The sequence below is a fragment of the Oncorhynchus mykiss genome, chromosome 5, assembly GCF_057628025.1.
Source record: "Oncorhynchus mykiss isolate SJ-2025 chromosome 5, ASM5762802v1, whole genome shotgun sequence".
NCBI lineage: Eukaryota > Metazoa > Chordata > Actinopteri > Salmoniformes > Salmonidae > Oncorhynchus > Oncorhynchus mykiss.
This window is the reverse complement of record NC_143026.1, coordinates 62,400,958-62,414,093: the sequence shown is the minus strand read 5'-3', so window position 1 is coordinate 62,414,093 and position 13,136 is coordinate 62,400,958. Positions and strand designations below refer to the sequence as shown.

The window sequence follows — 13,136 nt, the reverse complement described above, 5'->3', positions numbered from 1 at the left end:
CAAAATGCAGGTGCCAGTTGATCAATGTAGTCACCTGCCGCTTATGTGTACAAAATAAATATGCAAACGCAACTTGTCACTGGGTATAAAGAATTACATATATCAATTAGAAGCCCGGTAACACGAAACAACTGTTCACACTGGAAGGTCTGACTATTTTTCCAAGCTTCTAAGGCGAAATGTGTCATGAACTGCAGAACGTTGAACCTGCACGTCAAGCTCATTACGGTTGACTCCACTGTTACACTAGGCCTGAGGTAATTATCTGCAATAGGTGAGGGGATGTCATCTGATGCAGCCATATCATTCAACACATAAACAACCATTAATAACTGGCCAGCTATCTGAAGAACGTTAATCTAGCTAAGCAAGAAGTTAACTTGTGAGTGTAAAATATGGAATAGAATGGAGAAGCCATTTGTTTATCATAGCAACATGTGACGGCAGCTAACTCTACTTTCCTCAATGAATGTCAGTTCAAATGCCTTTGGGGGTCAGGAGATTAGACATGGTATCCTTCGTGTGAGGCTCTAAATGTAGTCTGCCGGTTCTTTTTGTACAATAGCTTCTCGAAGAGGGAAGCTTTGTGAGTTCGGGGGAATCCCATAATGTCTTTCCCTGAAAGTAAAAGCAATGGTATTGCGGAAATGTTTGCTAGTTGGCTTGCTAATGTTGGATATCTATCTAACTTGACCTCGAGCCTGTCGCTGCAGTGTCCACATTTTCACCCATCTTGTATGGTTTCGAGTTGTATTAACCGCTTATTTTCTTTCTCATTCAGCATATGGACCAGAGCCAAAAGCGGCAGTGATACAGTATTATCAGGCATTACTTATTTGTATGTGTTGCTGTCGGCATCGGTTTACTTTAATACAAAGCCAAAGATTCTTATAACTAACACATTGTTCTATCCTTGTCCGAGCCATAGTTGGCGCTACTGCTAACACCTCTCCTGGTCTGGATCTTTGCTGTTGAAAATATCAATATATTTTTAATCATGATGCATGCATCTGCCTATGTGACAAAGTTGGCGCTTTCATCCGAACCGAACTAGTTATTTTTCGCCTTGTCCAACCTTCAGGCTTCTCCACTAATACGTCAGAAGGTCATCAGCGGAAAAGGTCACAGGCAATGCAACCAAGATGGCGGCCTCCTTGTGTCAGTGTTACCAGGTTAGTTGTCATTAAAACAGATTTTTCCACGTTGTCTTTTAACCGTAAATAATTAACGTAATCTATTATTGAAAATAGCGATGGAATGCCTATATACTCGAACCGTCTTCTCCATTGCAATACGTTTTAACGCCGAATCAGACTAACTTAGTAACAAGACTTCTCAGAATTGAATCTTGTGTCATGCCGGTGTTTGGCCCTTGATTCATAACCGTATAAAATGTGTACCAAGCAGTAGTTTGTTGCTCTCTGTATGCACATTTCAAATATGCATCATTTACACTTTTGCACACTTATTTCAATAGCATAGACAGATGACATGGACATCGTTTACATGTGCAACAATTGAGTGTGACAAGGCTATGAAGGTTTTTTTAATAGTCTTGAAAGTAATTTTTGAAAATCAAATAAAACAATGCATAGGCCAAATATAACAATTGTAACTAGTAGGTTGGAATCTGTTTAATTTCATAAGCAATAAAGGCAATGTTGTCTGGGTAGCCTAGTGGTTAGAGCATTGGACTATTATGCGAAAGGTTGCAAGTTCAAACCCCAGAGCAGACAAGGTACAAATCTGTCGTTCTGCCCCTGAACAGGTAGTTAACCGACTGTTCCTAGGCCATCATTAAAAATAAGAATTTGTTCTTAACTGACTTAAATAAAGGTGAAAAAAAAAAAAAATTGCAATCATAATCTCTGAGGTGGCAATATCAATTCTCTTGGGCACTTAAATTGTAGGTTTAACAAAGCTTCTCTGCCAATCATAATGTTGCCAGAACATAATTTTATAATGATTATTTCTAATTGTGTATTTCTCTCTCCAGCTGTGTGTCAGAAGAAGTTTGCTTGTCTCCAGTCCTTCATATTTGCTCCTACACAACAGACCTCATGTATACAGGATATGTGGGTCTCTCACAAGTTCTTCACAGGTAACAGTGACTGTTCCGCTTGTGATAATCATTAATTTCGTACTAGTAGACAATTTGAATTGTACCCTACTTCCCTTCAGTTTTTTATTTCAGAGTTCTTATTTTTTACATTCAAAGTGCAGCCTATGTGTAAATCCCATTTCTGCTTTAGCCAACCCATTTCTGCTTTAGCCAACAATGTACTGTTGTTGAATGCAGAAGTAGTCAGATAACCAAAATTCTTTGATTCCTATGCAGAAATACACAACCAAAAGTATGTGTACACCTGCTCGTCATACATCACATTCCAAAATCATGGTCATTAATATGGAGTTGGTCCCCCCTTTGCTGCTATAACAGCCTCCACTCTTCTGGGAAGGCTTTCCACTAGATGTTGGAACATTTCTGCGGGGACTTGCTTCCATTCAGCCACAAGAGCATTAGTGTGGTCGGGCACTGATATTGGGCGATTAGGCCTGGTTTGCAGTCGGTGTTCCAATTCATCCCAAAGGTGTTCGATAGGGTTGAGGTCAGGGCTGTGTACAGGCCAGTCAAGTTCTTCCACACCGATCTCAACAAACCATTTCAGTATGGACCGCTTCAGCACTCAACTGTCCCGTTCTGTGCGCTTGTGTGGGCTACCACTTCGCGGCTGAGCCGTTGTTGTTCCTAGACATTTCCACTTCACAATAACAGCACTTATAGTTGACCAGACCAGGAATATGACAAACAGACTTGTTTGTCATATTAAAGTGGCATCATATGACGGTGCCACATTGAAAGTCACTGAGCTCTTCAGTAAGGACCTTCTACTGGCAATGTTTTTCTATGGAGATTGCATGGCTGTGTGCTTGATTGTATACACCTGTCAGCATCAGGTGTGGCTGAAATAGCTGCATCCACAAATTTAAATGGGGTCTCCAGTGGAGGTCGACCGATTAATTAGGGCCGATTTCAAGTTTTCATAACAATCAGAAATTTGTATTTTTGGACACCGATTTTGCCGATAAAAAATAAAAATATATATATATTTTAAATTTCACCTTTATTTAACTTGGCAAGTCAGTTAAGAACATATTCTTATTTCCAATGAAGGCCTAGGAACGGTGGGTTAACTGCCTCGTTCGGGGGCAGAACGACAGATTTTCACCTTGTCAGCTTGGGAGATTCAATCTTGCAACCTTACAGTTAACTAGTCTAACGCTCTAACCACCTGCCTCTCATTGCACTCCACGAGGAGACTGCCTGTTACGCGAGTGCAGTAAGCCAAGGTAAGTTTCTAGCTAGCATTAAACTTATCTTATAAAAATCAATCAATCATGTTCACTAGTTAACTACACATGGTTGATGATATTACTAGTTTATCTAGCGTGTCCTGCGTTGCATACAATTGATGCGGTGCGTATCATTGCTCCAATGTGTACCTAAACATCAATGCCTTTCTTAAAATCAATACACAGAAGTATATATTTTTAAACCTGCATATTTAGCTAAAAGAAATCCAGGTTAGCAGGCAATATTAACCAGGTGAAATTGTGTCACTTCTATTGCGTTCATTGCACTTAGAGTCAGTGTATATGCAACAGTTTGGGCCTCCTAATTCGCCAGAATTTTACGTAATTATGACATAACATTGAAGGTTGTGCACAGGAATATTTAGACTAATGGATGCCACCCCTTAGATAAAATACAGAACGATTCCGTATTTCACTGAAAGAATAAACATCTTGTTTTCGAGATAGTTTCCGGATTCGACCATATTAATGACCTATGGCTCGTATTTCTGTGTGTTATGTTATAACTAAGTCTATGATTTGATAGAGCATTCTGATTGAGCGATGGTAGGCAGGAGCAGGCTCGTAAGCATTCATTCAAACAGCACTTTCATGCGTTTTGCCAGCAGCTCTTCGCTGTGCGTCAAGCATTGAGCTGTTTATGACTTCAAGCCTATCAACTCCCGAGATTAGGCTGGTGTAACTGATGTGAAATGGCTAACTAGTGGGGTGCGCGCTAATAGCGTTTCAAACGTCACTCGCGCTGAGACTTGATGTAGTTGTTCCCTTTGCTCTGCATGGGTAACGCTGCTTCGCGGGTGGCTGTTGTCGTTGTGTTCCTGGTTCGAGCCCAGGGAGGAGCGAGGAGAGGGACCGAAGCTATACTGTTACACTGGCAATACTAAAGTGCCTATAAGAACATCCGATAGTCAAAGGTTAATGAAATACAAATGGTATAGAGAGAAATAGTCCTATAATTCCTATAATAACTACAACCTAAAACTTCTTACCAGGGAATATTGAAGACTCATGTTAAAAGGAACCAACAGCTTTCATTATGTTCTCATGTTCTGAGCAAGGAACTGAAACATTAGCTTTCTTACATGGCACATATTGCACTTTTACTTTCTTCTCCAACACTTTGTTTTTGCATTATTTAAACCAAATTGAACATGTTTCATTATTTATTTGAGGCTGAATTGATTTTATTGATGTATTACATTAAGTTATTCAGTATTCAGTTCATTCAGTATTGTTGTAATTTTTATTATTACAAATACATTTCAAAAATTGTCCGCTTAATCGGTATCAGCTTTTTTTGATCCTCCAATAATCGGTATTGGTGTTGAAAAATCATCTGTCGACCTCTAGTCTCCACATACTTTTGTATATATAGTGTATATATAGTGTATGTTCCCCTTTCTCCAACTCATACAATGCCCATATCTCTCTCTAGGTACGGCATGCATCAGACAGGGGAGGTAGCCGAAAAGGCTTCTTTGGGGGGTTCTTGGACAACCTCAAACAGGAGCTCAGCAAGAACAAGGAAATGAAGGAGAACATCAAGAAGTTTCGCGAGGAGGCCAAAAAGTTGGAGGAATCAGAAGCTCTAAAGCAAGCTCGGAGGAAATATGTGAGTGCTCCCATCCATTGAACAGCTTTATTCCTTTATCTTCAGGTGGACATTTGTGGCCCAGCAAATCATTTGAAGCGCATGTCACACGTTGTTTCATTGTTACATTGGACAAAGGATGTTGTTAGGCAGGTTGGATTCAATAATTAATTGATTTCTTTCCTTCACTATTTTACTTTCTTCCTTAGCAAACCATAGAGTCTGAAACTGTGAAGACGTCTGAAGTTCTGAAGAAGAAGTTAGGGACCTTCTCAGAGACTGTGAAAGAGGTACATGGATTGCTGTTTAGTTACTCATCAGCCTTGATGACTAAACTTGAGCATGGTAAATGTAGAGCTGTATGTTGTCAATTAAATGGAAACATTGACATGAATTACATAGTGCCATTGGAAAGTATTCAGACCCCTTAACTTTTTCCACATTTTGTTACGTTACAGCCTTATTTTAAAATTGATGAAATTATTTTTTTCCTCTTGTTTTACCCATTAATGACAAAGTGAAAATAGGTTTCTAGAAATGTTTGCAAATGTATTAAAAATAAAAACATACCTTATTTACACAAGTATTCAGACCCTTTGCTATGAGACTCGAAATTGAGCGCAGGTGCATTTGTTTCCATTGATCATACTTGAGATGTTTCTACAACTTAATTGGAGTCCACCTGTGGTAAACTAAATGGATTGATTTGGAAAGGCACACACCTGTCTATATAAAAGGTCCCACCGTTGACAGTGCATGTCAGAGCAAAAACCAAGCCATGAGGTTGAAGGAATTATCCGTAGAGCTCCGAGACAGGATTGTGTCGAAGGCACAGATCTGGGGAAGATTACCAAACAATGTCTGCAGCATTGAAGGTCCCCAAGAAAACAGTGGCCTCCATCATTCTTACATGGAAGAATTTTGGAACCACCAAGACTCTTCCTAGAGCTGGCCGCCTGTCAGTAAAACGCACATGACAGCCCACTTGGAGTTTTGCCAAAAGGTACTTAAAGACTCTGACCATGAGAAACAAAGTTATCTGGTCTGATGAAACCAAGATTTAACTCTTTGGCCTGAATGCCAAGCATCACATGAACTATGGGGGTGGCAGCATCATGCTGTGGGTTTGTTTTTCAGCGGCAGGGACTGCGAGACTAGTCAGGATCAAGGGAAAGATGAACCGAGTAAAGTACAGAGTGCTCAGGACCTCAGGCTGGGGTGAAGATTCATCTTCCAACAGGACAATGACCCTAAGCACACAGCCAAGACAATGCAGAAGAGTCTTCGGAAAAAGTCTCTGAATGTCCTTGAGTGGCCCAGCCAGAGCCCGGACTTGAACCCGATCGAACGCCTCTGGAAAGACCTGAAATACCTGCGCAGCGACACTCCCCATCCAACCTGACAGCGCTTGAGAGGATCTACAGAGAATAATGGGAGAAACTCCCCAAATACAGGTGTGCCAAGCTTGTATCGTCATACCCAAGGAGACTCGAGGCTGATTTTGCTGCCAAAGGTGCTTCAAAGTACTGAGTAAAGGGTCTGAATACTTATGTAAATGTGATATTGCAGTTTGTAGTTTTTTTTATACATTTGCAAAAATGTCTAAAAACCTGGTTTTGCTTTGTCATTATGGGGTATTGTGTGTAGATTGATTGAGGGGGAAACTATTTAATCCATTTTAGAATAAGGCTGTAATGTGGAAAAAGTTAAGAGGTCTGAATACTTTCAGAATGCACTGTATGTAGGTCTAGGCCTTCGGCATGTCAACAGAAATGGTGTGTGAGTGTCTCAGACAAGAAGTTAGTATCTGTTTGTTTTTAGGGTCTGGAAGAGGTCAGTCGTACAGATATAGGGAGGAAGATCAAGGAGGGCGTGGAGGAAGCAGCGAAGACAGCCAAGACGTCTGCGGAGTCTGTGTCCAAGAGTGGAGAGAAACTGGGAAAGACCGGTGCCTTCAGGGCAATATCTCAGGTGAGAACTGGATAGGTTCTCCAAGGTCCAAAAGGACCAATTCAGCACTTCAAAGTCAAATACCGGGTTTGGTCATGTTCACTGCATTATAGCAATCACTTGCTAAATTTTTTTGTGTTGTCACTGCATAAACTAAGCAAGTCAAATGATCAGGAGGGAATGTACAGAAACAACCCATTGCTTAGGGAGCTCATCACAACAGCCCATGCATTTCCCTAAAGCCTGCTGTATGTGCACATACAGGGTATAAAGAGTGTGAAGAAGGAGATTGATGATCTTAATCAGAGTGGGCCCTACCGGGCCCCCAAGAGACTACGGAAGAGGAGTGACTTTTCATCTAAGGCTGCAGAAAATGAGAACAAGGTCTTCGAGGCCAATGAGTACGTGCTGCCAGTCTCCCACCCTCATTCTGTTTCGGTAGAGCTCTAGATTTTTATTTGAGCAGAATTATCTTTAGAACTCAAAATGTGTGTCTGATATGAGAATTTTGTTCTCCAGGTTCATAACCCAATTTAATTATATTACTCAGTCTACAAACCAGAATTTGTAAGATCCCGGTCGAATGAAACAGACGGAGGCCCAGCTAAATAGTCAAAAAGGTTTATTCACGGGAACGTTCCAAAGTCAAGAATACAAAACAATTCATTTTATACTGACTTCTCACGCCCACACATTCACACAACCGCACGCACACACACACACACACACACACACACACACACATACACGTCCTGCTACCCAGCCGACAGGGATTAGTGACCTTGTTCTTTACATGTACTCCCTGTTCTCTCCCAATCTCTAGTCAAGTCGGCACCAGGCTCAGACAGTCTGTGTTTATAATACCATAAAGACAATGTCTTTACCCTAATTCTGACTAGGACTACACATTTATTGATTATGATGTTATACATTCTAATCACTTCCATACAATCATATGTTTCAGGGCGGAATATTGTAATCATTCAAATAACAGATCATTTTCACCTAAGTGTCTCTGACAAGCTCAATATCACACCATATTTATCAGTGCAAGTATAATTTGGATTCACAGTAAGGGTGAAAATCAGTTCTAGTCTAGATAAGTGTGTGTGTGTGTGTGTGTAGTGGCATGGCCGTGAGCACTGAGCAGTGATCTGTTTTCTAGGGAGGCCATGGGGGTGGTGCTGCACAAGGACTCCAAATGGTACGCACAGTGGAAGGACTTCAAGGATAACAACATGGTTTTTAACAGTAAGGACAGCCTGTCTCACTACCAGTTTGTTAATCTTTCTGATGTCTGCCGTAGTCATTGCAGTCTAAGTATCACCCTTTCCGAATCATAATGTAGGAAGATGATATGTTATTTATATGATGAAGACTGAGTAATTCCTCTAAAATATGACATTATTGCGACATCAAAGAATGGTATGAATGTCTGCCGCTGTAAAACGTTTGTCCAGTAGGTGGGGCTAAGTGTATAAACTACCCATCAGTGGCTTAGTGCTTGTTACTCTGCTGGGCGTGGTGCGTTTATCTTTACCAAGTGCCCTTTGTCCTTAACTTTTGACTTTACCTTGAACATTTCCAAATTCGAACTGTCGTCATGGTTGGCGGTCAGAAACGTTCCGGTCTCCAAAATCCTAGTCTTGAGGGTGCACATTGTAAGGGATCCAAACCTAGTGTAGATGGGGATCCCTCTGCTAGCTGATTGACTGCTGTATCAGACTGGTGAACAGTGTCCTGCTCCTATTAAAATCTTGGCGCTAATGGGCCCTCACTAACGAGCAGCTGGTAATGGGAGCCCAGGGACTTCCTAGGGGTCGGGTATGAGAGACTGGGGAGCAGTGTCTTCTTTTTTACTAGGCGCCTTGAAAATGACTGTTCCTGTTTTCACCGTAGCCGTATACAGGGAGCGAGCAATTAAGCATTACCTAAGGAAACTGCACCGACTATAAATCATGTTTCTGACTTGTGAAAAGGAGCTATGATTAACAGTAAGGACATTGTGCAAAGTCAATAGAAATAAATTGTATCAAGTTTCTTATTGTCACATCACAACTTGCCTGACACTGTAAATACATAATGGAATCCAATCTGGGTATGTTGGTACTGCGTGTGTTATCAGAGAATGTGCCAGCGAAGTACAGTAAGCAATCAATCACACAGCAGAGCGATACTGTACAACGACCCACAGCTCAGTCCCTGTGTTTGATCCATACGATACAACTCAATGCCCTGACCTTGGGGTAACACTACTGGTGCTGAGTCCAAACGACATCTTCCCCCAAGCCTGTTACTCTTTGTTTGACTTTGATGCACTGCAATTAAATGAGACGACTCACCTTTTGCGCTCTCTTCCCAGGGTTCTTCGAAATGAAGATGAAGTATGATGAGAGCGAGAATGCCCTCGTCAGAGCGTCTCGTGCCGTCACAGATAAAATGACCGACATCCTAGGTAACCTACTAACTTCTCCATGCCACCAACACTAACCCCAATCACGTATTTGGTAGTTGGGCTGGGTCTTTGTTCTTGTTTTAAAGTTGTGTGTATGTCTGGTCAGGTGGGCTCTTCTCCAAGACCGAGATGTCAGAGGTGCTGACAGAGATTCTGAAGGTGGATCCGTCATTCGACAAAGATGTCTTCCTCAAGCAGTGTGAATTTGACATCATACCCAACGTCCTGGAGGTAAAGAAATATCTTTCCTCCCTTGACATTGGTGCGGTACAGATTGTGTTGAAGGCATACAATAGGAAAACGGGTTTCTCGTTTTGAGCTGAAGATAATTGGGGGGCAAAAACCTTCCATGTAACTATGTCACTGCAGTTAATGGAGACACTATACACATTATTCTATCTGTGATCTTGAACATTACTTGAAACATTAGTCTCAGTCTCACTTAAATCTGATGAATATCCAGACAAATTGTAAAATCAATGGAGCCACTTCTTTCTGTGCAGATACATTTTATTGTTTCGTTTTTTTGTCTATGTCTGCAGTGCCTCTTGGGGTGTGGGTATCACCCTACTCTGACCTCTCTGTCTGCATTACCTCTCTGTCTTTCTGTCTGCAGGCCATGATCCGAGGGGAGCTGGAGGTTCTGAAGGACTGGTGTTATGAAGCGGTAAGCACTTTTTTTATTGACCAGTTTATCGACTATTCATTTGGACACCGGCTGAAGATGAATTGATTCTTTTTGAAGTACTGTAAATGTAGACCTGCAATAGTGATGTTGAGATTTTCAGTCATTTTTTCCCCCCTGCACTTGCTGTTCTTAACCCACACCTCTCTGTCTTATGTGTAGACTTACAGCCAGCTGGCCCACCCCATTCAACAGGCCAAGGCTATGGGCCTGCAGTTCCACTCTAAGATCCTGGACATAGACAACATTGATGTGAGTTACCCGAGGCCTTTTACGACAGTCTCATCGTAATATTTATTTGTGGGATCTGCTTTTCTAATAGTGTGTTTTAATTGTGTGTGTTCAGCTGGCCATGGGGAAGATGATGGAGCAGGGTCCGGTGCTGATCATCACCTTCCAGGCCCAGCTGGTCATGGTGATCCGCAACACTAAAGGAGACGTCATAGAGGGAGACCCTGTGAGTAGAATACACCCTCCATCTCTACTCTGGAAATGAGGATCAATTGTAAAAGTATTCAAACTGGGCTCTGTTTGTCTCTGAGCTTGGCTAATCAGACATGGCAATGTTTCAGACCTGGGGGTGCATCTCTTATAGTCTAAAGTGGCTTCCTCCCTTTGTCTTTCGAAGGAGCGAAAGAGAGGGAACCAGACTAGTCTATTGAGGCCCTGCCGACTGTCAGCCAGACTCCACATGAAAGCCTCCTGAGCTGTAAATCTGTCTGATAGGCCAGTGAGTGCACCTCAGGGAGTCTTTGGATTGGAGGAGGAGGAGGGGGGGGGGGGGGGCTGGGCATAATGGGAGGGCATCCACTCAGCCGCAGGAAACTGGCACTCCCTCAGTCTACCGCAAGGCACTACCAGGGGATTTAGGGAGGCTGTTTTATTTGTTATTTTGTTGATGACACAACTTTTTTCCCCCCTTGTCTCTCACTGAGAGGATAAGCTGGACAGGCTAGCAGGGAGGGTTGTACACTTTGGACACCTGCTCAAAAGCATTGAAAAGTGACTTAATTTTCATCTTGCCAATACCTTTGTCTGTTTGAACCACAGGACAAGGTGCTGAGGATGATGTACGTGTGGGCCCTGTGTCGAGACCAAGAGGAGCTGAACCCCTACGCAGCCTGGAGACTCCTGGATATCTCTGCCTCCAGCACTGAACAGATCCTCTGAGACCAACACACACATACACCCAGGGCTGGAAGACTGAGGAGAAGAGGAGGCGGTCTGGACGGGAGAACATGGAATTACCACAGGGACATGAACAAGCAGTGCTGACCATTTCAGCAACCCAGCTAACTCCTCCTCCAGCATGGTTTTGGGTGGCCCACTGTGGACTGCTTCTTATGGCTGCCCCTCATGTACCAGACTGGCAGTGTTCACAGACCAGGATAGAGGAGACCCAGACTGGATAGACCTGTGTTCCCACTGGGTGACTCTAGGGGCAGTAGTCCACTCAGAGCAGTCGCTCTGTCCTTCTGTCTGTCACACCATGGTCAGATAAGTTGACACTGTCCTCCTCCTCTCCCAGACATAATTATGTTAACTGGAGGATTGAGGATAAAGTGAAGGGTGTCTTTAATGCTTCTCTGTCGATCCCTTCCTAGTTTGGGGAGGACATTTTGGATGCCATGTGGTCCACCAGTGCCCTATACACACATTTGTATGATAGCCCAGTCTAATTATTGAATTGAGAAAATCTATATTTATTATATAAAAAAAAAAAAGCCCCTGCTTCACCTTCAGACATTTTGTTTGAGGAGTTATTTTGTACCCATTTGCTGTAAAATGTTTAGGCTTGCCTTAAATAAACTTGGAAATATCTGCTGATATTTTTGACGGCAAGCTGTTTATTATTAAAAACTCAATGAATTGGGACTTCAATGTAAGGCATGAGCTTTTTTTTTTTTTTTTTTTTGAGGACACAAATCCTAAAAGGTTTTCTGTTGCACCAAATATTAACACTATTGTTTTAGTGTCACTAATTAGCATTCAGCCATTTAGCATCTGTGAACTTGGTGGTATGGCACACAGTAGATTTGGAATTCCATTGTTTTTATTAAGGCCTCCAAACAACGCCATGCTACTAAACGGTCCTAAAACAATGGTGCCACACTAGGGGCTAGTCAGACCTCATTATTAATAGAGACAGATGTTTATGTACACGTGGATCCACCACTCTTCTGACAACTCATTGTATTGTGATTTGCTGGTATGTCAGTGTTTGTTTTTATATCAAGCCCACTTGGCATAGACCGAAGGCTCCACATACTGGTGATTTTTATGATGGTAGTTTCTCATTACCTCATGGCCAAAATGAGTCAACTTAATAAACTTTTCTGAATTCCAACCATGTTATTTGTTTATGATTTGTTTTTAATACCAAACTTGTTTTGGTTTATGTAACTTGTTGAACTTCAGCCCATTAGTGTCATAACAGGTAACATAAAACTTCACAAGAACCCAAACTAGTTTAGCAGTGAGAGAAACAAGATCATGTTTTCAGGGAGTTTGTGGCATTCTAACAATTTTTACAGGGGGGTGGGGGTCTAGTAAAATACTATGCATATGGCAGATGGCTGCCATTTTGAAACCTGAGAATGAGCACACTTGTAAAGTTTCCCAACTGAGGATGTGAACGCTTTTTATTCTCTGACTGAAGAACAAAATATATTTCAAAACAGAGAGACAATATGCTCTATAGACTCCCTGTAAACCAGTGTCCTGACTTGTCCTTTCCTGCATGTGAAAGTCTGACTGTAGAGTATGCTACAATACATGGAAAGTGGGCCTTATCATGACTGATGTCACCCATTACCCCTGTGAGGCGTCCAGCACAGCTAGAATGCAGAGGTGCGGGGCTTGCTGACGACAGTGGGGGGATGTGGATGCTACCAGATCTGATGCACCAGGATTGATTACCTGGGCCTTGGGAAAATTGATGAACAAGCTCACCTCCTGCCTATTGATTCATACATGGTAGTAAGTAGCCAACCTATTTCAGTGCTGTCTGTGATGATGGATCCCCCTAACTGGTGTGCTACACAATTGAGATGGTTTGGGATGAGTTGGACTGCAGAGTG

At 42.2% G+C, this 13,136-nt stretch overlaps 1 protein-coding gene across 2 annotated transcripts; it reads left to right on the top strand.

Moving 5' to 3' along the window:
• The first annotated feature begins 479 nt into the window (after positions 1-479).
• On the top strand, positions 480-12,403 carry timm44 (translocase of inner mitochondrial membrane 44 homolog (yeast)). Of its 2 annotated transcripts, none has more exons than XM_036978003.2 (14): positions 480-838; positions 1,082-1,172; positions 1,997-2,101; positions 4,811-4,987; positions 5,176-5,256; positions 6,788-6,937; positions 7,181-7,317; positions 8,082-8,167; positions 9,279-9,371; positions 9,478-9,602; positions 9,988-10,038; positions 10,219-10,308; positions 10,403-10,513; positions 11,107-12,403. In XM_036978003.2, exons 2-14 carry the CDS (start codon positions 1,143-1,145, stop codon positions 11,224-11,226), a joined length of 1,356 nt encoding a protein of 451 aa, XP_036833898.1. In that variant the 5' UTR covers positions 480-838; positions 1,082-1,142; the 3' UTR covers positions 11,227-12,403. The 2 variants fall into 2 exon arrangements, with proteins under 2 accessions (XP_036833898.1, XP_021459360.2); XM_021603685.3 differs by having other exon boundaries at positions 488-586.
• Positions 12,404-13,136: the final 733 nt, after the last annotated feature.